This window comes from Manacus candei, unplaced genomic scaffold, assembly GCF_025592945.1.
Source record: "Manacus candei isolate 608988 ecotype Guabito, Panama unplaced genomic scaffold, ASM2559294v1 h1tg000046l, whole genome shotgun sequence".
Classification (NCBI taxonomy): Eukaryota; Metazoa; Chordata; class Aves; order Passeriformes; family Pipridae; genus Manacus; species Manacus candei.
The window spans coordinates 3,005,151-3,033,148 of record NW_026138094.1 but is presented as its reverse complement, the minus strand read 5'-3'; the positions used below and the strand labels follow the sequence as shown (position 1 = coordinate 3,033,148).

General features: G+C 39.0%; 1 protein-coding gene across 14 annotated transcripts in view; it reads left to right on the top strand.

The window, feature by feature from the left end:
• TCF12 (transcription factor 12) overlaps positions 1-27,998 on the top strand; it is a 163,466-nt gene that overhangs the window by 99,890 nt on the left and 35,578 nt on the right. For 10 of the 14 annotated variants that reach the window (XM_051797039.1, XM_051797040.1, XM_051797043.1 and 7 more), the window contains 2 exons: positions 7,887-8,022; positions 11,354-11,406. In XM_051797039.1, the coding sequence (XP_051652999.1) occupies positions 7,887-8,022; positions 11,354-11,406 (189 nt within the window). Of the gene's footprint in view, positions 1-7,886; positions 8,023-11,353; positions 11,407-19,318; positions 19,338-23,006; positions 23,253-27,998 lie in introns of those variants that run through there. The other 4 variants (XM_051797054.1, XM_051797052.1, XM_051797050.1 and 1 more) reach the window with 4 other exon arrangements.

The following is a 27,998-nucleotide window of genomic DNA, read 5'->3' as shown; positions in this document are numbered from 1 at the left end:
GCCTGTCTGTCTGAATGAGCTGGATTGCCCTTTGGATTTTCTTTAAGTGTTTATTCCTTTTGTCTGTAACTACTCTAGTATGCTAAGCCCCCATTTACCTTCCTCTCTTACTTCATAGGAGGTGAAGTCCCTTCCTAAACTTCACATCTGCACAGATAACTGCTCTCAAAAAGAATACAGACCAAGAGTAGAATTGGGAAGGAGATGAGTGGTGTAGGCAACCTGCTACTTTGCTTCCTGGGCTGGGCTGGGGGAGACTCCAGGCAGACAGTCAGGAATGGAAAGAAGCACAATTTTGATTCCTCTTTTGTGGAGCTAAACCATCCAACTTGCTTTCATTTCAGTTGTGTTGTGGAGTGTTTTTCAAGACGCTAGTGTTCCTGATGGCACAGGTTTCTGAAGAACAGGGAGAGAAGGACAACATTTATTAGGGGGATTTGATTCTAGCCTAAGATACTTCCTGGGTGTGTCTATCCATTTCTTAGCCCCCTGGTATTGAACTGAGCTCTCACTTGATCATATGTGAAAACATATGGGCCCTCCATGTTAAGTCCTAACAATTATCTGGTTGCTATATTAATGAACCCTCATCATGTTACACATTTTCTGACTTGCTGCTTAAGAGCAAGAGAGATTTTTCTCTTGGTTGTGTGGGAGAGATGTACAGCTCCCAGTACTGGATACATGAGACATTCTACCAATGGTCTGAAATATTTTTAAATCATTTTGCCGAAGATGCAGAGGGAGAAACAGATGCAAGGATAATTCGAGTTTTATAGTATCCTTTGTAGTCTGACTTCTGTAAATAAGATGTAGTGTGAAGTCTTTTATTGTAATGTTGACTCCTCACGCTTATATCTTGAAATCATAGAGAAAAGCTGCGAGGCTGGTACCAAAAAAATTAAAAAGTAGTTGAATAAGCCCTCAGCAGCTTCTCTTCTACATTTTGGAGTTCTCTGAAAACCTGCTTTTGTATCATCACAGTAAGGAAGCTGTTCAAATTACTGTTTTCATAATGTAGCGAGAAGATTCAAAGGCAAAGGGAGGGGTGGCTGACCTGTAATCACAATGCTTAGTAATGCCTTCCTCCAATTCAGTCAGCAAGGCGAAAATACCTTGCCCGGGGGGATGAAGGGAGACAAGCTGAGCCAGCATAACCTCCGGGATTGGACACCAACAGCAGCAGGGGGCTGCTTTAGAAGCGTAAAACAGAATTTGTAGTCCTGCCAATAGGCACTGTCAGTGCAGGGAAGCCAGTATTGCAGAAGAGAAGGAAGGGACTCTTCAAAATATGTGTGTTAATCAGGTGCTTTAAAGCCCTTTAGATGTAGAAAGAATAGAAAATGTTTCCTTCCCTTCGCATTTAATCTTTACTCTTCTGACTGCTTAAAAAACCCCATATATGTAATTCTGAATAAACTTCTTTCTTCTCTCTCCTCTGCCCCTGTGCTCAGTCCCAGTATATTTACATATAAACAGAATTTGCCATAGTAGCAGATTCTGCTTAGTACACACATGAATAAGCAGCTCATGGTGATCTGGAAAAGCTTTGGTGTAAGAAGAGAATATATTGATAACTTGATATTCATCAGCGTTAACAATAATCAGAAAGATAGTAAAACTAAATGTTATTTTGTTTGTGATGTTGCATCACTTCAGTATTTAGTACCCTAGGTAGCTGGTTTTTAATCCAGTGAGCTAGATTAGCCTGATTACACTGGCAGGATGCAGTTGATGGATGACTGTCATTATCTTCTCAAACCTGCATGATACTTTAGGTATAGGAGATGATAATTAAATTTTCGAGAGACTACATTGAGATTATAAGATCTAAGTATTTTTTTTTAAATGAGGAATATGTTTGCAATTATCAACATGTTGTTAGATGATCCTCTCCTGAGATGTTTTATTAGCAGCCCCTCATTTCCTTTAAATTGATCAAGAAAAAAAGCTCAAGTTATCATATAATACTTTAGATGTTGTTTTGGTTTTTCTGATTCTGATATTTTCCTCCTCCAGAAACAGTCCAAAAATGTATTTGATCAAATCTATCGGTAATGGCTTGAAGATGTACAGGTTAGCACAATATATTTAATGAAACCTTTTTTGAGACAAAACACTAGAGAGGATCATAATTAATGCCTCATTTTCTGCCAGTTGCTATTGATTACTCATTCAGAGTCCCTTTGTTCTCAAAATGGTAACACTGTATTTCACATTACTATTTGATGATATTCTCAGGATGAGATTCTTTAACAACATGCTGATAATTGCAAACATATCTCTAAAATTTAAATTTAAAATGAATTTACATCATATGTCAGTGTTTTTCCAAATCCAGCTCCTATTTTGTAGTGCATATTCATTACAGTTTCCAAAGATTGGAGACTTGAGTAAAGTGAAATGCAACACTTTATATCTTAGTTATATTTTTGGCTTAAGCTGCATGACGTGGAACTCGAGTGAATGGTATTTTTGCAGCCCAAACCTCTGTGCTGTACGAGGATCTCACAGAGCAATTACTTGTGAATGTTTTAATTTTGTGCTAGATTTTCCTTTGGAAACACAGCAGCAAAATATACAACTTAGCTGTGCGATTTTGCAAGTTTAGCAGAGTTTGACTTTTCCATTTCGTTACATTCTTTTAAATTGTCTTATGCAAATTTTCCTGTAAGGCAATTAGAGACACATTATATCCGTGCTCTAAGTCATCCAAACAGCTCCCTGAGTGAAAGGACATGGACATGAAACTTGTGCTCTACCCAGGGCACCATTTCAAGTTTACAGTAGGGCAAGGAATGCACTTGCCATCTGCTCTGCGTGGTTCTGAGGAACACAGAAATGCCCAGTGAGTTTGTCCGTGGCTGTGGTGGGATAATGGAGGGATCTGATTGAGATGGGTGGTGTTGCATTGCATTATTTTGTAAAAGTAAAGTATCCAAGCTCCCAATTTTTAACTAAACGCTCAGTTGGGGTTTTTTTTTAACCTCTAGACAGTTTTTCTGCTTTAAACAGGGACAGTTGACTACTAAGACTCAAAGCATAAACTTTATGAAAAGGAAGGTAATGAAAAAAAACAGGAAAAATAAAATCTAGCTGAATCTGTTTGACTACTGGGGAGGATTTCAAGATCTAAGTTTGCAGTTGGTAGGTTGCAGCTCTCATTTCACTGCCAAAGCAGCCTGCCTTATTATGCCAGCATAATGGGCCTGTCATAATCAGTTGCATATAATGGGCTAATGCTTTTATTCTCAACCATATTATTCTTTTGATAGAAAATAATGAATAATGTAAAGGCACACAGTTGTATTTGGATGAAACTATTGCATAGTTTGGCTATGGCTGCACTAGGAAAATCTGAGTTCTTAAAGCATTTGCCAATGTTTGTATTTAAAAAAAGCACGTAAACAAGATTTAGACTAAGAAGCACAAGGCTGACTGATGTAGCAAATACATTTTTGAAAAGGTAAAGCTTTATTTGTGTAGTGCATGGAGTGTGTTTGTTAAAACTTTGTGTATTTTGCAGGATAGCTTGCCTTTCCTCTCTACATGTACCCTAAAGGCTGGAGAGCTGCAAGGAATATTACCTAAGGACATCTGTAGGCCTTTACTTGTCCACTTTTTTTTTTTAATATCAAAGTAAGAAAATGAAAGAAATGTTTACCAACATATTAGAGTTCTGCTGGCTGGTGTCCTAGAAGATCATTGAAGGCAGAGCAGTGTTTTGGCATCAAATTGTATCTAAAGATTCACAGAGTTGGCCCGGGGAAAAGAAAACTTCCAAATTAGTCAAACTCTCTTTTACTTTTATTCTTAAATTCTTCGAAAGAATCACTTTAAAAACCATTTTAAAATAAGTTGACTGAGGAGCTTTTTTTTATCTCAGGCATATAATTTTGGTATAAGCATGAGGTTGATTGGCTTGTTAGTTTGAATGGAAGCTGACTCTGCCTGCACCAAAGTGCAGCTGCCATGCAAAGTTACTTGTTCTCTGCGACAAAGGTGCATAAATACACCCCTCACATGAGATAGGACTCTTTTTCACCCACCTCACCCTGGCAGTGCTTGAATAGATGACTCCTCTGTGTTTAATTTTTATGAGAATACTCCTTAGGGAAGTGATCCCTTTAAAGCATTTGCTGGGATAGTGGCCCCTGTGAAAGCCTTTCCTATTTGGGTCAGGCCATGCCATTTTCCCTGAGGCTGTCAAAACTGTTCCTTGGTTTCCCTGAAAGGAATAAATCTGAAAAGTAAAGCAGTCATGTTTACCTCTTTTACTCTGTTCTCTTTGGAATCAGGCTTGCTCCATTCTTAGTTGACTATAATAAAAGCCTTTTTTTCTTTGATTAATTTTTTTTAAAGTTGGTTATTGAACACTCATTCCCTAGGGAAAATATTGCTTTAAATAACTTCTTGAAACCAACAATATGCATTATAAAATCCAAAGAGGCAAATTTTGAAGGCTGATGCCTGTTTATTTACAACAGTAATACAGACAAGGACTCGACAGTGTTCAGGAGAATAACCAGTCATTGATTATTCTTTAGTAATTGGCTCGGTGCTTGGCAGATGAGGTTCAGAGTGAGCGTGAAGGTTCTCTGTGGAGAACACTGCTAACTACATATGTAAGTGATCTGCCTTGTGCAGGGACCTCGGGCACTTAGTCAGGAGAAGCCTGATGCTGATAACACAAAGCTTTTTTGCTATCCTCAGTGGTATTTTTGTATTCCTTTCTTTATCAGGTGCCCTTAGGAAAGGATCAGTCCTAATCAATATTGCTTCTGAATTGGTTCAAACGGGCAGAAAAATCAATGAGCTGAACTAATGACATCTATTTTTATATTGTTTTGGAAGACTGAGGAACAATTATAAAATTTTAAACAGATGCTTCATTTGATTGTATAAATGGTAGAAGAGCACTGTAGTTTTGTGTTGTTTGGGTTTTTTTAATTTTTTTTTTTTTTTAATAAAACATTCTTACCCAAACACAGTATAGATCAGAAAACTTCTTTGGAGTCTGTTGCACATCTTGAGATTACTGGGTATGTATTATATTACTTATACACCAAGTTTATGCTGTTGTAGTAGCCAGCCTGCTTTGAAATTCAGGGCCCAGTGAAAATGTCATGAACTGGAATGCTTAGGACAAGAGCAAGAGTGGCAAATGTCATGGAGTAAAGGTTGGAGTTCAAGTCTAGAAAAGATATAGATCCTTGCCTTTTGGAATGACTTTTTGGAAATGAATTTAAAAGTTTCTACTGATGAGTTTGTTGGATTTTTGGTTGATTAGTTCTTTTTTTTTTGGTAATCTCTCTCCCCTCTCCTAATGAATGGATGAACAGAGGAACTAAGGACCCTCACATCCCTTTTATCGGAGGTATCTGTATGGATCCCACTGTGCTTCCAAAATCCCTGCCAAGGATCAGGAGGAGGTGCTGGGGGGTAGCAGGGAGGGTTATCTTTAATGTGAATGGGACATAGCCCCTGATGGTGTTTGACAGCAGCTCTGAGTGAGTGGGGCAGGACCATCCCACCTCCAGAGGTCCGTGGGGACTGTACCTGGGACCTGGCATCAGCTACCTGAAGTAACAACTATCACAGTACTGCCTCCCTGACCCACAGGTTATGTACAGAAACTTTCCTTCAGTCCTGGGGTTCTTGGTCAAGAATGTCAGGTCTTGAGCTGAGTGCAGAACTGGTGTCACTTCTTTTGGACAGTGTTGGTTTGGAGGAGCTGCTCTTCACAAAACATTGCCCAGGTTTCCTGCACAGTGTTCACCCCTAGGACTGAAATAAATGTTTAGAATAATATCTTTGCTAAATTCAGACTTACACTGGGTAAGCTAAATATTCTGATGTTCATGATGTTTTCTGCAAAACAATAAAATCTTGACTATTTGACAAAGGCAAAATTAGCAAACCTTGAAACAGACTGCAAGCAGATTTCCCTTTCCATGCATTTGCTGTATACTTTTGTCACTCTCTATCAGAGTATCTCATTTCAGAATGAGTTTTACATTAACAATTCTGATTCAAAGGCTGTTTTATTGTAAGAATAACAGTGAAAAAATTGAGCTGAGAGGAAGCTATTTATTTGCTGTAACATTTTTAATAATTAACTTTGATCTTCAAACTTCTGTATGGAATAGTTAACACTTTTGGGCCCTCCTTTACTTTGTAGTGGGGTGACTCTTTCACATCCCACTCTATTCAATTAGAATATAAGATTTCTCATGCTCAAATTAGTCATCAAACAAGTAAAAGACATTTCAGCAGTGATATGATGCAAAACCATTTATCTGGAAAACTGCTTATTTTATGTATGTATTTTGTAACTCTGTATGAACTCTGGATTTTTCTATTAATCCCACTGCATTGCAAGGTAGAAGGGTTTTAGTACCTTCCTGAGAGCTGAGTTAGTCTCACCTTTCACAAGTTGTCACACCAAAAGAGCCAGCTTGAAGGATAGAATGTAATCCAAAAAGTACGTTTGTTTATGAATTTGGGAATTAGGCCTCAGAAGGAAAGGAGAGGAGAGCCAGGAGCAATGGCCTGTGCCCCTGTTCCAGTGGGCTGCTCTAGCCCTGGAAGGCAAACAGCACTGGAGCAGTTCCTGCCATAATCCAGCCCAAAGTGGACTTGTGTGACAGCCTTGAGAACCTGAGGGCTCATTGTTGGGAGTGGGAAGGAGGAATGTTGGCTTGGGAGCAGTGGGGCTGAAGGAGAAACTTTAACTAGAGTGGCTTTTGATTAATAAAATAAAAGTTACTCTAGTCAAGAGTTTGAGTCTTAGCATCCCCTGACAATGAAATGTCAGTGCAGATGAGTGTGAGAAGAACATCCCTGTTGTCCTGCCATCCCACAGCCCTGCTTGGCCCCTCTGTGGTGGGAACACTGCTCTGTGGAATGATCACATATGAAGAAATCAAATCTCTTGCCCTCTGAAGGCTGCTGGATCCACAGTGATCCAACACTGTCCAATTTGGCAAACATTAAAGGTGTGTGCAGTGCAGAGTGGCTGCAGCTCCATGAGAAAGCTGGATTCAACTGCTGGGGTGAAGTGCAGCGAACACATTTTTGCCACCTGGTACAAATGTTTTTTATACAAACAGTTCTGTGGGTTTCACTCCAAGTCAGGATTTTCGGACTAAAACAATGCTCAGCATAGCATCAACTGTGGAAAAACTGCGTTCTCCTAAATCACCAGCATTCATTTCAGTTTCACAGAGGAAATCCAAATAATGTGAGGTTAAGCAATATATAGTGCCTTTTTAAGTGTTTAGAATGTTTTTGTATTTATTGCATGAAAGGGGAACAAAAGAGGTAGGGTTCAATTACATTGTTAGTTTCAAGTTTTTAAAATACCATAATTTTTCATGTTCTGCTTGTTAATCTACTCTTTTATCTCTTTTGTCTGCATTTGGTATTTTTTGGACTGTTCTATTCCATGTTTTTATGAATGTAATATAAGTCTGGATTTCTAAGTATGTGCTAAAACCTAATGTCACACTATAAACTCTTCGCAGTTTTTATCAATTATGTTTATATTGTGTAATAGAAGAGGTGTTACATTGCAAACTAAACAAAGTATTACGATTTTTGTTTAAAATTTAAATATGAATTGATTCTTTCAGATGTTTTCAACGGAAATGGTTATGGCTTTTTGGAGGCTCACAGCCAAACTTGCTCTTTCTTTCTGAATTACACTCTGAACACTCATTTAAAAAAGTCAACTTTTTTTTGAAGTTTAAAACCTTCACTGAAAGCCCAGTAAATTCCTATAAATGCCAAGAGCAGTATGTGTGGTTAATAGTTTGTTAGCCTGGTATGTCAACAGCTGAGTTGTTATAAAGCTTTATTTTACTTTTCTCTCTATATTTTTGTAGTCTAGTCTGCTTCGGTCCGACATGGGGCTTGGAAGTCCAGGTCAGCTGTCATCCTCTGGAAAACCTGGAACACCCTACTACCCGTTTTCTGGCACAAATCAGCGCAGAAGACCACTTCATGACTCCTCAGCTCTTGGTAGGCAATATAGACAGGTTTTAAACTTTTGTTCCTGATGCTTTTCTGCAGACCTCATTATTTTCTTTGACCGTTGATTTTATATACTGCAGATTGCTCTGGGTGGAGCAATTGAAATTACACCAAACTGCTCTATAAGAGAAAAACTGGAATTATCAACATTTTCTCTGAGACACTAGCTTGGATTCAACACTGGTCAGTATGGCTTACAAAACAAACAAGAAACTCTAATAAAACCCTTAATTGCAAAAGCAATAATGACAGATGGATAGGAGCTGATGACCAGCTGAGTGCCCTTAACCCGTGCCATCATTAACTCCTGGAAATGCCTGACCCTGAGGTCATTACCATTAGTTAGCAGGGGAAGGACACAAAGGGGAAACAATTATCCTTTTATATGCTAAAAGTAACTTTATTCAGGGCAATATATAGTTCATTGTAATTGGTTCAACATGCCTTTAAAGATCTTAGCAATTGGAGACTAGTAGCTTATCCTAAAATCAAACTACCTTGCAAAATATGCAGGCAGGAACTTGCTTAAAAATTGTTATAATCCTATGACAGTTATTAGTATTTTATTCTGGGGATACTTAGAGGTGAATGGAATTTTCATACTTGGTCATAGACAGTGGTAATATTCTATAGCCCTCTAATTCTGTTGAATCAGAGAATCAAGAACAAGCCAGATGTTCTGCAGTTTCTTATGTCAGACTATTGTGAATAATTGGTGTGTAAATTAGAAAAAATATTTTTGGTAAAAGAAGAGAGACTGAAACCTTACATTCTAGTTTACCATATATTGTGGTTATATAGTTATATATCTGGTTATATAGTTATATAACCTTATACTGTAGTTGCCATATATTTCAGTCTTAGTATGATAGGTCATTAGGATTTCTCTAGTTATATGTTTGAGTTTTTAATGCCCCTCATTCTGTATAGCACTTCTATTCCATAATACAAATCTTGCTTGTTGGAACCATGTAACTCAAACCATACTTTACCCCCAGTAAGATTTTAATCAAATGCAAATTGCTTCTCCAAAGTAACTTTAATATTAACTAGAATTGCAAACTCCTTGGGCACTAAAATAGTCCTGAACATGCTTGAAATGGTTTGGTAAATCATAAATTATAAAACTATATCATAGAATCATCAAATCATTTATGTTGGAAAAGACCTCTAAGAGCACTGAGTCCACTCATTGACCCAGCACTGCCCAGCCCACTATTAAACCATGTCCCCAGGTGCCATATCTACATGGCTTTTAAATCCCTCCAGGGATGGTGACTCCACCCCTTCCTAGACAGGCTGTTCCAGGGCCTGACAACCCTTTCAATGAAGAAATTTTTCCTAACACCAAATCTAAACCTTCCTTGGGAAAGGCAACTTGAGGCCATTTCCTCTTCTATTATGTGTGTGTATATATGTACTTTAAAATACCATCTCTGTGTAACTTTTTAGCTTGCTGTCAAGTCAACCACCATTTAACCCCAGGTTGTCTGTCTTTATCAATATGGTTGTGAGGATTCATGTTGCTCAGAATAGGAGAACAAACACAACAGTTTCTCACATCTGTCTTAGGAAAGTTCAGTGAAATTGTTTACTGCTTGAAAGGGTGTTTGAACTTGAATAGAAAAGAGCTGCATTGTAACATGATGATGATGTTTTAGCCCGTGTTGAATCAGTTTTAGTGAAAAACTACTTATTGTAGTGGTCTGCTATGGTTTTGAGTAACAGGGGTCTGTTAAACATGACTTTGGTGTTGGGCAGAGAGTGCTCACATGTGCAGAAAGGTCATGGTGTGAAGGCAGTCCTGAAAAATATAATCTGATTTCTAACATATACTTGAGTATGTGACTCGGTTTTTTGTGCAAACTGTATGGAGTTTGGTACTTGCCAGATATTAAAGAAAATGAAGTGTGGTGTTTTCAGAGTTGTATTATTCAGTTTTTTCTTCAAAAGAGAAGCTCAAGGGGTATAAACCTGTTCAAACTGGTAACAGTGTGATATTCCTCCTTCTGTCATGGTTGAATCTGGGGTTAGTAACCTGGGATATGGCTGGTGGTAGTTACAAATTTATGGAAATGTTTTTCCAGGAATGTCAGGAGGAGGAAGCACACTTTTATCTCAGGTCTTTTTTTCCAGTGGCTTCAGAAAGTATGTGTGATTTTTTTTATTTTTAATGGACTAGGTAAGTTTTACAAACCTGCTGCCTGAGAATTTAAAACAAAATCAAATTATGGCCATTTTATCCCCGAGAAGGAGTTGTCTGACAGGATTATAACAAGCTCTCATTAAATTCCATACTAAATTGCATTGAAACCAACCAGTGTTCTCTCCAGGTGACACTTTCAATGCAATGGAAATATCTCTTCCAGAAGTCTTTTTCTTTTCGACTGTACTCTATGGGAAATGATCCAAGTAAAGATATCCAGCAGATATTTCACCTTATCTCACCTTTATCTTGTCATATGTTCTGGATGAAACTAGAAAAATAGGAATTTTGTATTTTAATTGAAGACTCGATGGTCAACTGTAGAACTGGAAATCTTACCAGATACTCGTCTTCAAAACATCAGTTAATTTGCAGCCCTTCTTTTCAGATTGATTTTATTAACAGCTGATTAAACTGGTTCAGGTTCTTGATTTAGGCAGTGAAATTGCTGGGTGTGAGGACCCACCCTTGAGAGGAAGGGTCATCACACTGGGTACTTTTGTGGGGTTACAATAGCTGTTGGGGGAAGGAAGCAGCTATCATGCCTCCAACTTTACTATGACTTGCAAATTTGAGTTGTATTGCCTTTACTACTTAAAGGAAATAATTAGGTCATTAGATTGGCTGATTATTTACAACCTTGGTATAGTCTAAAAGCTATAAATTTTACATCATGTTAGTATTTTTAGAGTTTGTCATACTTTAATGTGTGAAATTCCTTTTTGATAGTTCTGTCTTTACTATGAAGTGCAGAGAAGAAAGCATTTCTCTTGCTGGTCAGTCTCATTTTCCTCTCTGTATATTTGAAAACCATATTTTGTTTCATAGCAGGTGTATGAGGTGATCAGTGTTACTGTACTTAGGAATAACTGCTTTCCTTATGGAAAGAATTGAAAGTAACTATCCAGCAAAGCTTTATTTTAGAGAAGAACATGGGTATGTTGTATTATATTTGTATTGATGTGAAAGAAAAATCTCATTGACAGAGAAGAAAAAAAGTATGAAATTGGAAAATAAATTCATCATGGAAAGAAAAAACTGTACAGTGTGGCTATTTATTCTTTTTCACCTATAATGTAGATACCTGCTGAAACCTTATTTTTCTGTGTACAGATCCTCTACAGACAAAGAAAGTAAGAAAGGTGCCCCCTGGTTTGCCTTCTTCTGTAAGTACTACTTTTTTTACTTATAGTAAAAAAACTGGGCTCAGATTGTGCTCTCTTTACCTGCCATACAAACAAATGCCTTGACTTCAGCTCCAGGAAGGCTGTGTGCTGGACATGAACAGCTAGGCTGGGTAATTGGGAGTGGTTCTGCAGGACTAAATACACATTTGATGTGGAATTTTTAGATTTCATAGCAGTGATTTGTAGCTCGCTCATATGCTCCTACCCACTTGTCCCTGTCATTTGAATTCCTCTCTTGGGAAGAGAGCTGGGCCAGGAGCTGTCAAAGAAGATCTCCTGTACAGGTCTTTTGATGTTTAATTAGTCATTATGTTGCTGAACAGGAGGACAGACAGAGATTAATAGCTGAGAATCTTAGAAATTTACATTTGTAATAATCCCAGTGGAGCTGAAGACATTAAGATTCGGAGGACATGTACAGCTCAGCTTGCCTCAGTAGGACTGAGGTTATTAATATGCATAAATCACCGAGTCAGATGTTCATTGTGAAGCCCTGGTGGATTTTAAAGCCTTCATTAAGCCTTTCCTAACTTCAGCCTAGCATCAGGAAAGCTTTCAAGCAACTAGTTTGTTGATCCCTCTTTGCTTGAAAATTTATCCTTCGAGAATAAAGGGCTTTGATAAAAAAGGTTGGAAGGGTTTTGGTGGAAAAAATCATTAATGGCTGTGATAATCTAATGCTATAGGGGTGTTTTGTGGTATTAAATATGCTTTATTCTTAAAAGGAAGAAAATTGTTTATAAATGAATCTGCATTTAAAAATCCACGTGAAGTGAAAAATCCCCAGTGAAGTGAAGGACAGAATTATTTTTTCCCCTGCTCAGAACAAACAGGAGGGGAGGGGGAAGCTCGGCTGCCTTGCGGGATACATCTCTTTGTTGTGTAAATGGATGTTGGGCTTTTATTTGGCAGTACTTAACACATGGGCGCAGGTGCACTTGGATGAGTCATAACTCAAAGCCGGATAGGCTGAATAGAACCCACTGCACAGGCAACCGTAATATAGTGGGAGCAAAATGGGGCTGATCTTTTCATTTTGTGTGGAGCCTGAAGTACGGATGGGGTCTCCTAGTCCTTGCATCTCCCCTGTTCTCTCCTCCCTCTCTTTCCCTTCTCCCTCCCCCTGCTCACGATGATACAGACAGAAAGTGGGATCTGAAATCCTATATTAACCGTACTTCCAGATGGAGCTGAGATAGTATAGATAGCCTGGGGCAGCTGTGCTCTGAACCTGCAGCCTACCTGGGAGCCAGGATTGCAGCTGCAGGCACTCTTAAAAGCTTTTGCTTGCATAAGCACTTGGGCCCCACTAGAGGCTGAATAGCTGCTTGATAAACAAAATGAACACAATGCCTCAAATCATTATTCCCGAGGCCAGGAATATTCTTCTTTTCCCCCCCTTCCTTTTTTTTTTTTTTTTTTTTTTTCCCCTTCAGCAGCAGCTAAAAATAGTTTGGCAATTTACATTTTAACAGTTGCGTGTTATGTAGGGTGGCTTTACAGTCTAGCAGATGATTTATGCTAGATTAACAAAAATGTATTTAAAATGTCAGAGAAGCTAAAACACATAGCAGTGCAATTTTCATGTAATTTATTACTGTAATTCTAGGCAGTAATAAAGCTTACACTACATGTTTAATATTTAGTAGCATCACCCAGGTAAAGAGATCATTTTGGGGAATGAAAGATTTCTCGCATTCCTCTTGCGAGGTTTTAATTTTAACAAACAGTATTTTTCAAGTGCTTTTCATTTAATTCTTCTGTAAGAGTGGAGACAATAAAATGCAGAGAGATTTTATTTGTATTAACATTGTACCAATCTGTGCAATTAAGTGCAGTTACTGTGAATAATCAATGATTGCGATGCTGCAGGTTTTAAGCACCGTTTCTCTGTGTTTCACTGCTGAATAGAGCCTTGCAGTGAAATGACATGTTACCCCCCCCAAAAAAAAAAAAAAAAGAGATACTACATGTTTGGGAGATGACACAAAACTAAATTTCACTGAGCACATAAGAAATTTAAATTGAGTAGATAATTATGTAAGTGTAGTCTTTATTTTCAATATACGTTGGTAGGAAATCGGAATGTATTGTGGGAAAGACAGAAGTTGCTTTAGCTAATAGACAGTGCACAGTAGTTTAATTATAATATGTAAAGTCAAAGGAAAGATGTTAATTTTATTATACAAATCTGTATTTTTTAATTTTTCAGTTTCTGAAATACTGGTTTCTGCAGTGTGTTTGTTAGTATAGGGCTGCCATGTCAACGGATACTCAGCAGTAATTTAATTTCCTAGATAACGGTAATTTAATGCAATCTTTTAAGAAATAATGATTTTTAAAAAACCAAACAACCCTTCCTCTAGTTTGTTTCTTTTTTCTCTTGGTTTTGTATAGTGCTTTCTGAAATTGCTTGTTTTGAAGTTTATCTTCTTTCATGTGTTCTTATCAGAGCCCAAAGTAAAAACAGAAAAAAGTGCTGGTGAATTGTTTAGATACTTTCTGGAATGCAACTCATTCTAAACTTGTCCTTTTACTGTAAAAATTAAGTGTACCAGGCAAATGCATTTTTAAGGTTTTGTGTTGTAAGTTGCTAAGTGGTGACTCACTGCCCAAAACATTTTGAATGTTGACATGCAAGCATTTTTGTTGAACTACAACTACTAAATTTAAAGCCTTGAGGGGAGGATAGAAACTAAAAAATCAGTGGTTTATTTTTTTTTTTCAAGCCAGGTCTGAGAGAAAAGCAAGATTATGATATGCTCTTTATATTATAGCAGGGGGGAGATACTGTTCAGTGAGTAACATGGTCTTCAGAGATTCCAAACTGTTATATTTCTGAGAATTTTTCTGATTGTGGGAGTTACCTGAACTAAGCCAGACACCAAAAACATGGTGTGACTTCAGAGCAGTTGTAACTAGGGCTGAGTTTAGGCAGAGCAGAGTGTCAGGGGTTCTGAAGAGCTGCTCTGTCTGCAGAGGGAGAAGACAGACAAGGCTCACTCAATGCCCAGGGGTTGCCATCCAAAAATGGATGGGCTGTGAGCAGAAATGTACTGTTTACATGTAGAGTCAGAAAATATTTCAAACTAATATTTATTAGTAGTACCATAATCAGTGGCTCTCATGAGGTCATCATTAAAAAAAAATAATGTGAATATCTATCATCATTCTTTTGCCATTTAATTAGTCTTATATCAGAGAAATAACCTGAAATACATAATATCTGCTGATTTTTGTTAGAGAAGATGAGCTGTGACACACAGGCACAACTATCTGCTTATTTTCCATGTTGTGCCATTTCTAATAAATATTTCAAGTATTTTAGACTTTCCGTAGTACCTGAGATGATCAGTTAATATTAACCTTTAGATTGCACTTATTTAATGAGAGATTGTCAAAGTAATATTTTCTGATACCAGTGATCTCTTTCTAAAGTCAAACTCATTATATTTTGTATTTTTCAATGCATTTAAGACAATTTGTAGTTCGATTATAGGAGTTCCTCATATAACACCCTCTACAGTATGTATATAGTCCATGGGTGCTAATTTATTGCAATAATTATTTATGATGCAAAGATGCAGAAAACTTGGTTTGCATGCATGGAACTACCTCCCACTTAAGGCACTTTTCTTTTTAGTTTCCTGCTAGTCTTTTAAGACTGAGCTTCTAGAGATATTTCAAGACACGTCACATGAAGATACCAATGGTACCAGAAGAAAAATAATAAATGTTACTCCCTTCTGTGCTCTCTCCTTCCTCTACTCCTCCCAAAGGGTAAAAGGAGATTATTTTCAAATGGTGGAGTGGGAAGTATCTTCTTAATTATCACGTGGAACACAGTTTTTGAGAGATCAATGCTTAGATTGTATTCAAAATAATATAACATTCACTAACAGAGTTGACTTTAGAGTGTCATTCTCAGTATTAGCAATTCCAACGTGTATTGAAATGACCTGGTGTAAAGCAACATCTTTGGAATACTTTTATGAAATCTGTGGCTCTGACTAAAAACTTTGGAGCGTCCTGGGTAGATACTTAGTGTGATGTTGAACTGACTCTGATGTGCTTAACCGGCTTTCTAGTGAGACTTTTTTGGTAAGATCTTTTCCCACTGTCCACAAATGGTGCCCAAATGTAAAAAGCAGCATTTAGTCTGCTCAGATCTGTTCTGAATTGCCTTGTGCAGTCAAGTGATACATTCAACTGTCACTTGTCTTTAGTATCTAAAGCTCTCAAAGACAGCAGTAACTTGCCTGACCCTTGCCTCTGATGCTGTGCTGTGTGTTAGAAGGCAATTTTAAATAACAAAAGTGAGTAAATAAATCCTTATGGATAATGCAACACAGAACTTGCAATTTTTTCCTCATGACTCAGTCTTCCATCTCTCCTCTATGCTTGTTCTTTGGTCACTTGATTGAAGGGTTAAGGTTTTTAGAGGCTTGCTCTATATTGCTTTTTAAGCACCATGTTCATCTATGAGCCTGAAAAAAATGCAAATATTTAAAACATCTAACCCCTAAATTATGTTACAAACTAAGTTAAAGTGTTTGAGATTTTATGTTTATTAAGAAAAAGATCTGGTTTTCTGGTTAGGTTATTATAGGGTTTTTTTCAGCATGGCCTTTATTTGAAATCTATCTGAAAACCGCAGTAGCCTCAGATTATAGCATCCCACCTGCTTTCTGCTACAGGAGAACATTTAGCTGTCATTAAACAGCTAAACAGTCCGTTGCAAGTCCTGCTGTGAGAGTTCAGATCGAGTTCTCACTGAATTAGGGTGAAGGTGCTTGAGTAACCCTCTCTTTACAGCTTTCTTAAAAGTTGCAATCAGATCATTTTTCCAAACTGTCCTGTCATCTGACTGTGGTGAACTATTTTGAGGTTGCTTAATTGAGAGATCTCAGTGAAGATCCTGCATATACATACATATATGAGGGATATATAGTGATGTCACATTATTTCTCTGTTTGGATTTACTGGAGATACTTTTTTTTTTTTAAGTTATCACAACATATCAAAATGAGTGCATTTAGTACTCTTAGAGTGTAGATTTGCATAGAAGAACCTTAAATTTGTGCATAGTTAGAACAAGTTACCTAAAAAAACCCCATGACTGAATTGCAGCTCATATAGTTTAGGCAGAAGTTATATGGAATTTCTGCAACTTCTGCTTTACCTCAAAGATGAATGTGTGCACTGCCACAAATTAGCGTGGTGGTTTATAACAATAGATAAGGATACAAGCTTTTTTGAAAACTATTTCTTAATATCTTTTGCTTGATAATACTTGTGGCTTTGGTGGGAAGACTTTCTAATCCCTGAAGTCAGCCAGGAAAGTAGTGAGGAACGCTGTGTTGCTGGACTTTTTTGTGCTGTTGAAGTGAGAGTTTTCCCTTTGGTTGCTTGCTCAGCCCGAACTGGGGCAGGTGTCTTTGCCTGTGAGCTGGCCATCAGTCAGAAATGGGCAATACAAAACCAAAACAAATGCTTTTCCAACAGAATGGCACTGAAATTAAAGCATTGCATGGTCTTTAAATGAAATTTCAGATGTAGATGTGTCTTTACGCAACAAAGCAAAAAAAAAAAAAGAATTAAATTGCCTCCTATTTTAGCGCCACAGAGTTTCATGTGACATCAGGACTTATAAAGCAAGCAAGTTGTTCTGTGTTGGGGAGGTAGTGATGGGATTTTATTCCATTTGCAGGGCTAGCTAGGATTAGTTGCTAGTGGTTTTTTTTTCTTTCTGTAAGGTAACAGTAGGTTCCTAACTGTGGATGACAAGAGTTGCCCGTTAGGCTTTGGGTAGCTCTGGGCTTCATTTGCAAAGCAGTTGTGCCAAGCAGCGAGCTGGAGCACAGCGGAGGGGGAGCGATGCAAGGAGGTGTAGCCGAGACACAGCTCCCTGGCCGCGTTCGGAGTCGCGATCCCGCCGGGCTGCTCCGGCCCGAGGTCCCGAACACCTCCGGCCCGAGGTCCCGAACACCTCCGGCCCGAGGTCCCGAACACCTCCGGCCCGAGGTCCCGAACACCTCCGGCCCGAGGTCCCGAACACCTCCGGCCCGAGTGCCCGAACACCTCCGGCCCGAGTGCCCGAACACCTCCGGCCCGAGTGCCCGAACACCTCCGGCCCGAGTGCCCGAACACAGCCGGGCCGAGTGCCCGAACACAGTTGTGCCTCGGGGGCCCCCTGCAGGCCGCTGGTACAACTGCAGGGAGCGCCAGCCGGGAAAGCAGGGAATGGGGCCGGGAAATCCCAACTCCTGGGGCTGGGGCCGGGCCGGCAGAGGGACCCCGCAGTCACTTCTCAGCTGTTCGCGTGAATTTGCTTGGCCATGTTGAGTTGATGTGAAGGGATCTGTGATTCAGATGGTTTCCTGTGAGTTTCGGTAGCAGCCTTGCTGATTAATTTTAAAAATCCTTATAAGGCGTGTACACGGTTTTAGGCTGGGTAGGTTTTTAACACGTTTCGGGGTGATGATTATCTGATTTCTGATAGGATAATTTATTGCCTCAGGATAGTAAACATGTTTGTTTACTTTTAAATGCAGACATGGGTAGTTAAGGCCTTCATATAGAGGCTTTCAAGCCATAAGCACTTCATATTTTCAGCAAATAGAACTTTCTGAATTTGAGCAATATCCTATCAAAGTTGTATCTGAAAGATTTTTGAAACAAGTTGTAAAACTTCCTCAAGTAAATTATATTGTGTTTGATTCTGAAGAATGTGATACACAGCACTCTTTTCCTCATTCTTTCCATTCTAGGAAAATATTTATGTCATAAGTTAAGTATCTCCTATAACATTGGATAAGTTAAATTTTAACACTGAATAAATTCAATATTATTTGGAAAACTACTGAAACAGAAAGGTCCTAGCTGTAGTTTCCAATTAAAAATAACAATCATTATTTTTTACCCATACCTGCCATAGGTAACTGGTGGTTTTGCAGCAAAAAAAGAGCCCCAACCAACAATAAAAATCCCAACAAACATCCCCCAACCCTATAATATTGCTAGGTAAAAGTAGAGGATAGCAATTAATAGCAATTTCATTAGTATTTGCTGTCCATATTCTATCCCTTCAAACTGTTCCTTTTTCTCTGATTATAGTAACATGAATGTTAAATATGCAGTTAAAACAAACCCTTTTAAAAGGAAAACCACCAAACTATTTTAGCTCTTGCATAGATGAGTAAATTAATTTGCTTAATACATCTTCCTTTGGATATTGGGAGGGGGGTTGCCTATCAAATTGAGTCCACTGGGTTATTTTAAATTGCCTTCCATGCAGTTTGTCTGCTCCATCTCTGCTGAACAGCGTGCTCAGTGGTTGGTTAACACAGGAGGGTATCCTTCCAGGATTTTAAAATAAATGAACTTTTACTTAACTGATGAATTACATAGAGGACAGTATAATAAGCATTGTGTTTTCCCCTGAAAACAGCCAGATTTGTTTCTTAAGGCTTGAAATTGTTTCTATTTTAACAACTACATTATGCATCATGTTCAGTACATCCTTCAGCAATGGTTCCAACTCTGGCTTTGCTATTATTAATCATCATAAATATTTGGCTTTAAAATAAGTTATATAAATATACAAAATATATTGAGAGACCTAAGATGTGTAGAATTGTTGGGGTTTTTTTCCTCTATATTGTTGCTAGACATGCAGCTCAAAATTACTGTGTATATTTGAGTTAGCAACAGGTTGTTCTGTATCAGTTGGGGCCTGCCTCTTCTATTCAGGTTTCAGTTTTCTTAGAACAGATAAGAACTTAATCACTTGTGAAACTTCTGTTCCTCTGTCAAATGTGGCTGAAATTGATAATCAGTTCCAACCCTGGACAGTGTGGGGAGGAAAGGAGAGACTTCTCGGGCAGTTGCCTTATTTCCAGAGATAGAAGGTTAGTCTAGCCTCTAAGAAATTGGTAAGGACAAAAGAACTAGTTTTTCCATCAAAAGCAGGCTTGGGCTCTCACCACATTACTGGTTTTTTTTCAGTGAGATTGAAGCCAGTTCTCCTCAAGGAGATACTTGATGCTTGGGTTTACACATCACAGTTACTTTTGTTGGTCAAAAAGGAGCTTTAATTTCTAGTTGCACATAATTTAAAAAAATTTGGTGCTTGTTGCGTTAGAATAGACCCATTTAAAATAATAAAACCGTGATAAAAAGCATTAACCTTTCTAAAGCATTTTTCTATATCAGTTTTGTGGAATATGTTTGACAAGAGGATGGCTCTCATCTGTTGAGACAGTTACATAACTGTCTTTCATATGGTATAACATTCAGTGATCTGAGAAATTATGTTTATTTATTTATAAATTCAAATGATGAATTGCATATGCTCTATTTTGTATTTGCTTTGTGGTTCTGACAAGTTGAACAAAAATGTATTTCACATAAGTCTGTTTTCAGGGAGAACATGTGGTTCATTCACAAAATCTCTTAGTGTTAAAATCATCTTTGAAAATATTCTCTTACAGGTAGCTTGGTTTATTTTTAGGTCAGTATTTCACTCTACATCAGCTTTCATAATCTCTTTACATACTTTAGGAACAGGCAGTTTATTGTTTTTGACACACGGTACAGGGTCATGAGTGGAAACAATTCGGGCTGCAAAGTGCATGTCAGTTCAGTGCTCCTCTGCTGACGGCATGTCTGTCTGAAATCAAGTTTAAAAAATTGGCCCTGTCTCCAGCTGACTTGTTTTGTCAGGCTGAGTCATAAGATTAACCCTTGACTTGTCACCAAGGAAAAATGGAGTAAACAACTGTAGCCCGTACAGTATCGCTGATCCAGCCATGATTCATTTCACTGTAACATGATTCTCTTAAGAAAACAAATTTCAGAGCAGCTGTTCCTTGGCTTAGATGAGGATTAGAAAAATTGTGACCACAAAACAAAAACTTGCTTTGGACTTAGGGAGCTTTTGGAATAGTTATCTGGTAGTAGTTCCTGCAAATACAGTTACTGGTAGCAACATCACATTTTTTTGAGCAGTCTTTCAAATTCTTCCAATTTAGGTTCATTTTTTATCTAATCTGGTGAAAGTAAACTTCTGTGGATTAAAGTTTGATATGCTGGATGGAATTATGGGCTGATCCTGTGAGGTGAATTGATGTAGCAAATGTCCTGTGAGAAACACTGTTTTCGTACAGAACATGTAGACCAGATACAGTGATAGATTTCAAGTACTGTACACTAAGATTTTATTCCCAGTGATGTAACTGAGGGTAGGACAAATAATTTCCTTTTGGGTAAAATGCAATTGTTATCCTTTTGATTTGTGGGGAAGTAACTCAGGAGCAAATTCATTTAGTGACTCATTACGGAGGGACCAGTTTGTCTGCAAACAGACGTTTGCAGTGGTGTTACTTAGTTTTATTGATCATATTGTTGCTTTTGTCTTACCCATGTGATGATGAACAAGGTCAATGATTTACTTCTACTGATAAATGTTAATAGTGTTTAGTAAACATTAGTAGTTAATATTACCTATATATTTTTTGTTACAATTGCTCTGTACAAGCATAGGGCCGCTGTATGCAGAGATGGCCCCTCCCAGTGCTGCACAGTCAAGTCAGCTTTTTCTGCTCTCTTTTTTAACATTTTTCCAATTGCTTGTATGCAGGTGGATAATGGTTATTATTTGAGAGGGGGGTTGAACATGCTCTTCGTCTCTAATACAACTAATTTGAAAATTGGGCCTGTGTGCGTGGAGGTGCAGTAGCAATTACAGCTATGTTGATGATAGTCGTTACTTCAAAGAACTGACTTCAGTTATCCTGGAAGTATTTTTAATGGTTTAAAAGTTTGCATGCTAAAATTATATAATTTTTTTAAAGGGTTCTTCTACTTCTTCAAGTGTAAACTGAAAGAGCCTTTTCCAGTGTCTGGGGTTTTTCCTAAGTTGTACATTAGTCTGAAGTAGTGATTTTAATCTAGTGCGCTCCGAGAAGTAGCACATGCAAAGATCTGAAGATCTTTTAGCATATCTCGTCTGTAGAGTCCTGAACATTAGTGAGAAGCTTTAAGGAATAGCATTGTTAGCTGCATATCAAAGCTTCTTACGGACTCTCTGGGGACTGAAATGGGTCTTTGTGGTCCCTAGGGAAGAAGGAAGCCGCCAGTCACTCTGCAGGCCTGGCAATTTAATAGTCTGAAGTATAGTGATGTTCTTTTTTGCAGCTGCTGCTGCTACGCCTTTTGTATTGGAGAAGAGTTCAGTTCAGATATCATTAGCTTTGCTGCATAGTTAAATAGTTCTGGATGCGTAGTTTGACTCGCAGTAAAAATGCAAGTGTTCTTCGGCAGATGGAAACTTCAGGATGTATTTGCCAACATACTCTGAGCACAGTAGTCTCCTAATTGACTGGAAGAGTTCACTGAAAAAGCATTTGAAGCTGGAGATGTGAATATTTTTTTGTCAGTGTGTGTATATCCTGTATATTTATAGACACTACAGTAGTTACGTCCTGAGATAATGGATGTTATACAGAGATTTTTATCTGATGATAGTATTAGACTGCAGTCAGTTTGTCACCCTTTTGGATCTTTTATGTTCAGAACAAACATGCTTCACTGACACACAAGGTGCTTGGCAGAATGAACCAAACTTCTGCAACTCGCTTTCTTTCCCTGTAAATGACTGAATTGAACTTTACCCATTTTTGTCCTTATCCTGAAGTATTTTCCTGCTTTTGTAAGGAGGAAGGCAGGGAGAATTCACAGCATTGGCAGTCGACACAGTGAGAGGTGGAGAAACGTGGCTATGCTTTAACCTTTTTTTTCCTGGATTGAAATGAGTAGCTGACTTACCAGAAGCTCAGTTAACAACCAGCTGTGTTCACTTGTAGAAAATAAAAAAAAGTATGCCTCATTAAGAGTTAATGTTAGTTAATGCCACTGCTCACTGAAGAGAGCAAAAAGACCTACCAGGCATCGATAGTGTGCAAATATTGAGGGATCTTTATGCTGGAAGTTGCAGTCTGGTTTTGTGATGTGCCAAAGTTGTTGGGGGGATCCCCTCCGTTTCTTGTATGGGCACCTATGCATGCCTTATTCAGACAAAAACGTATTATACAGCATAAAGGGAGCCTGGACTTGTGTTTCCAAGAGAACGCTCATACTTTGTATATACCCCATCTTAAGGAAGGATTTTGGATGATTCTATGAAGTGAAAACATTTACACGACATATATTTTTTTAAAGTCAGGCACCTCATGTAGGTGCTGTCTGTGTCAGGGTCACTCCGTGTCCCAGGCTGCCCTGCCCGGAGGGTCCCGGGCGCGCTGGGTGCTCGGGCTCTCCCCTGGGACTCGCTCCCAGCAGCTCCCCGTGGCTCTGGGAAGCGTTTGCCAAAGTTGGAAGCAACTTCAGGCAGAGCCAGATGGCCGTGTGGCTGGAGCCGCATCGAGCAGCGCCTGCACGGCCACAAGCGCTCTAATTTAATTAAAACAAAAAGCATTCGATTACCCCGCCCGGGACGTGCCCATGTGCGGGTTCCGCGGTGCGCTGGGTGCGTGTGCCGAGCGCTCGGAGCCCGCGGGCCGGGGCGCGGCCCCTCCCCGGGCCGGGGCCGGGGCGCGGAGCGGGGGCTGCCGCGCCCCCCGCCCGCCCAACCCCCGCGCCGCCCGGAGATGGTTCAGTCCTGCTTTGCATAAGCCGCCTTTGAGCGCTCCATGTGCGCGGGCGGCGGGTGGAGGCCGTGGGGAGCGGGAGGCGGCGCGCTCGGCCCGGCCCGCGCCATGTACTGCGCGTACCCCGTGCCCGGCGTGGGCAGCAGCTCCCTCATGTACTACTACAACGGCAAGACGGTGAGGGGCGGCCGCCTTTGTCCGGGCACACCCGCGCGGGGTGGCCGCGCTGGGGCGGGAGCTCCCCGGGGGCGCTCGGCGGGGCCGGGGCCGTGAGGGGAAGGGGCTGTGCGGGGAACGGGGCTCGGGGCTGCTTTGTGTGCCGGGGGACGGGCGGCGCTGCGAGAACCGCCGAGCCCGGCGAAGTTTGTGTTCCTGCGTGCCCGCGGCTCTTCCTTGGGGTGGGTTGTGTTGGGTCGGTTTATTTATTTTTTTTGGTTTGTTTTAGACGTGTTCCCTCCCCGGGGCTGCCGAGCAGCCCTTTCCCAGCGCTCCGAGCCCGGGCATCGCCCCGGCCGCCGGCGCTGCCCTGCCCGGCGATCGCGGGGGGGAATTCGGAATAAATAATCAAATGTTCCTGCAAACACCAGAGGGGCAAAAAATACAGAATTTTTTCTTTTTTTTTTCTCTTTTTTTTTTTTTTAAATCTCCACTCTGCCTTTTAACTTTCTGGGAACGGAACGGGGTGTATTTCTTTTACGTGGTTTTTGATAGTTACAATTTTTAAACTCGCAGGACGCACCGGTTCTGATTTTTGTGTGTGTGTCTGTGTGTGTTAAAAATTAGCATGTGATGGTACATTTAACACGGTGTTTTTCTTCCAGTCTGTTTATGTTGTATGTGGTTTTGGCTTTCTTCAGTTATAAAAATAGCTTTTAGTAGGAAAAGGAGAGATGCTGATACTGATCTTTTTTTGTGGGTTTTGTTTTGTTTCTTTACTGCAGGTCCTCCTCCCATGGGCCTGTGTGAGTTTTGCTTTCATTAGTAAACTTTTTTTGCCAAGATTTTTGTTCAATAGTAATTAAATTATGGATCTTTATATTCATTAACGGCACTGTGTATGAGCTTCTTGAATTACAGAAAAGACACTGGAGGAGAGGTTGGGGAATCAGTAAAATCTCTTGGTCTCTATTTCATTTCCTTTGGTATAAATGCCAGCTGTCTTTCAAATATGAAATGATTTTTCTTTCATGTCTGCTCCTAGGCTAAAGCAATCTGTTTGAAGTTTTATGTGAAGATATATATAAGACTTAAGTAAAATTAACTATACAATACCCCTGAAGCAAAGGGAATATAACTTGCGTGGAGTTTTGATTTTATTTCTTTCTAGAGCACAGATCACTCTATTACAACATTTCTCTTTGTTCTTGTAGCAGGAAAAAAGGCTTTGATCTTATTAAGTATTTCCAGGCATAGAGTAGATGGAAGTGCTGGTACCGTAGGAGGGCATGGCTTGAAAATTGATAGCATGTGCCTGTTATGGGTCAGAGGTGACCTTTATGAGCTTGAAGAGTTAGTAAATAGATGACAAATCATATGATCATCCTATATCATGTTGCCGAAGGTTTTATTTAATTTTTTTTAAAAAACATCTTAGTAACTTTTAGCACTTTCTCTCTTAGGAATTCTGTAAGTTGGCCTAAATTACTAATTTAAATATACATAAGGAGGTTCTGTGAAGTTGGGGCTTGGTTTTTGTGTTATAGTTTTTGAAGCACACCTCTTGGTGTGTCTGCCAAATCTTTGTATGAACCTTTCTTCAGTGAGAGAATAGCACATACCCTAATTTTGATGTCTTACTGCTTTTACTTGTGTTGTTTGATAAGTTAGTAGTCTATAGTATGAACCTCATTGTTCAAGTTGGAGATTTTTATTTAGATCACATTAGATTTTAGATGTTGACATTCCTTGATAACTGCTGATGTATATAAAATCTGATTTATTTACTCACAAAATGAGTGAAAAATCACATGTAGAAAATGTGTGGTTTAAACTTTTTATTGAAAATGTTTTGTTCTTTTCATCTTCCTAAATTTGTAAGTGAAAACAAAGCTTAATATGAAGCTAAAAAAACAAGTATCTGAGCACCCCAGTAGATGGTTCAGTGTGGTCTGGCACATATGTTAAAAGTCTGAAATATCAATCAGGGGGTTTTACTATTAGTAGAGGTTCTATTTTTGTAATTTCTGTATGTTTCAGGAGGGACACATGAAAGTGAAAAGTAATGTTTTAATACAAATCCCTTGCTGAAGAGTAAAATTTTGTTGTTATGTGTAATAGATGTTATATAAAAAAACCCGTATTCCAACAACCCCCACCAAATCAAAAAGAAAAAAGATCTTAATCTGTTTCATAAAGAAAACAAAGCACTTGCACTGAACTGGATGTAGCCTGTTTTTTTCTTTTTTTTTTTTGTCCTTCACCTGTTGATATGTAGAAAATATTCTCAGTCATATAGAGTTTTTTAAAAAAATAAAATTATACTTTAAAATTGTTTCTATCAATTAAGTTTTATCTTCTCTTCCATTCAGGAGCCATGCTACAGACCCCCCCCCCCAAAAAAAAAATCAAAATACCTAATCTCCATTAAAAATAAAGCTGCAGAAATGTTTAGGTAAAAATAATAGCACAAATGGAAATTATGCTTTTCAGTGTTTTTATTTTACTCTTTTTTAAAATCAATAAATAATTAAGCAACCTTCTTCATTCACCAGGGCCTTTTCGTTTGGACTGTAGAAAATGCAGTGGTACCAAAATAGTATTTCAGTAGTAGAAGTTTGATATTGTCTTTGTTCTGAAAGAGTGAAATGGACTTGAATGAGTTCTACTTTTTTCAGTTCACCTACAAGTTTGAAATAGATTGGTTATTTTCTAAATCTACTGTAGCGTTATTTTAATATCGGTCTTAATAAAGTGCTGTGTCAGTTATCACCAGTATAAATAATTTAAAGAAAAATATTGATTCTATTTTGGTTTATATCACCTATGGCTACTGTTTCATATGACAATAAATTTGCGAATATATTCACTTAATTGTTGTATTCTGTGCGTTGTGTGGGTTGATTTGAAAACCAGTCCGTATATGAGTATTTTTTATTATTGAGTAAATATTTGTTTTTCTCATTATTGGCTGAGATTTTATCGAGGGTGGAGTTACTGCATCTTTTACAGTGGATTTCTACAATGCTTATTTTAAAAAGGGAGGAAAAAGTCAGGGCATACATGTATTTTGCATATGTGTAGTGCTTTGTGATTTGCTTTTTCGTGAACCAGCTTATATTGGGATCGTTTTTGAGCAAACACTTTCCTTCTGGAGAATTTTGAGAGCGTAACAGGCTTCTTGTAAACATGTTGCTGATGGGCACGTGTGTATAGATGAACAAATACACCCAGGTGTGAGTATATCTGTATATCTGGGTATTTTTTAGAGCAGAAAATGCCCGTCTTGCAGGCGTCACTGTCGGAGTTAGAGAGAGCAAACCACGTTAATGATGCTGCGTGATGCTCGGGTGACACGCCAGCACGCCTTGCTGGAGCTGTTATGCAATAAATAATGTACTTGGTCCTCTAACATCCATGTAAAATGTTTTCAGTTTGTAAATTTTGGAGCAACCAGGTGCTCCAAAGAACGATTCAATTTTGCTTTTATTACTGTTGGGCCAGTTAGTACACGGGGAGGAAAGTACAATTAAAGCTGTTCTGTGCCATATGCTGCCCACAGCAACTTAGGCAAGGTCAAAGCTAACATTTGTGAGTCAGGACAAATATAAGATCATCTGGAAAATCTCTAGGGGTACAGGGCTGTGGACATTGAATAAAGAGAGGTAGTAAACACTGGTCAGCTGGATTTTTATTTTTTGTCTGTTCCTCGCCCTTCTCTGTCCCCTCCCCATCCCACTATAAAATGATGAGTTACAATGCACCAGCCCCAGAGAGTTTTCCCTGCTCCACTCCATTGGGTTGAACTGCCAATCTGCTGAGCAGTGGTCCCCTGCCAGAAGGGTGTCTTGTCTGCAACAAGCTTTATTAATGCTCTCAAGTGAAGGTTATGTCCATTTCCTTGGGCAAATGACAGCAGCTCGAGCTGGGATCAGGTGCTGGGGGGGACAGATCTATATTTCTCCAAATGTGAGCCCCAAAGAGGAACAGCCCCCGTTTGCTCAGTGCCTTTGCTTTCATAATCAGGTGCCTGTCGAAGTCTGTAGGAATAGAACAGTCTGTGGTGGAGGTACAGAAAAAGAGTGCTCTGAGTTCAGAGGAGAGAGAAACAAATGCAAAAGATGGCCTGTATCTACCACTGCTTCTGCCTGTGAACAGTGCTGGTGGTGGGGATTCCTCTCACAGCTAAAACAACCTTCTGAAATACAGGGAGCAGGTTAAGAAACAGGCAAGAGTGCTTTCAACTTCTCTATTTTTTGTTTCCTGGAAATCTGAATTTAATCAGGAATTTTTGAAGATGTAGTTGTATGTGTCCTCTTTTGACAGCGTGATTTGAAGAATGTGGGGGAGATTTTGCTTAGCAAATAAAACACAAAAAGAATCTTTCAGCACTATATAAGTATATATTTCTAATGTTGTTCCTGCTGCATTACCTTCTTTTTCCTCCCCTCTCTAGTTTGCACTACAAATTGGAAAAAAAAAATCAAAAGAACAGACCAGAAGGTTTCTATATACTGATTCTGAGATTTTTGCTAGGTTTGCCTATCACTTTCTAACGTGACTTTAAAGTTGTCATTTCCTGGGGAAGAAGCTAGGAAGTACTGCTGGTACTGCTATGCAGCATTGCAGTGGGATTCTGCATTTCAAAAATACCCAAATAGGCATGTATAGCATGCTTAAACTGCATAAACATTTATTTAAGATGGAATTCAATTTAGCTACTTTAAGAAGTTTGAATTTTATACCATTCTTAAAAACTGTGGTTGG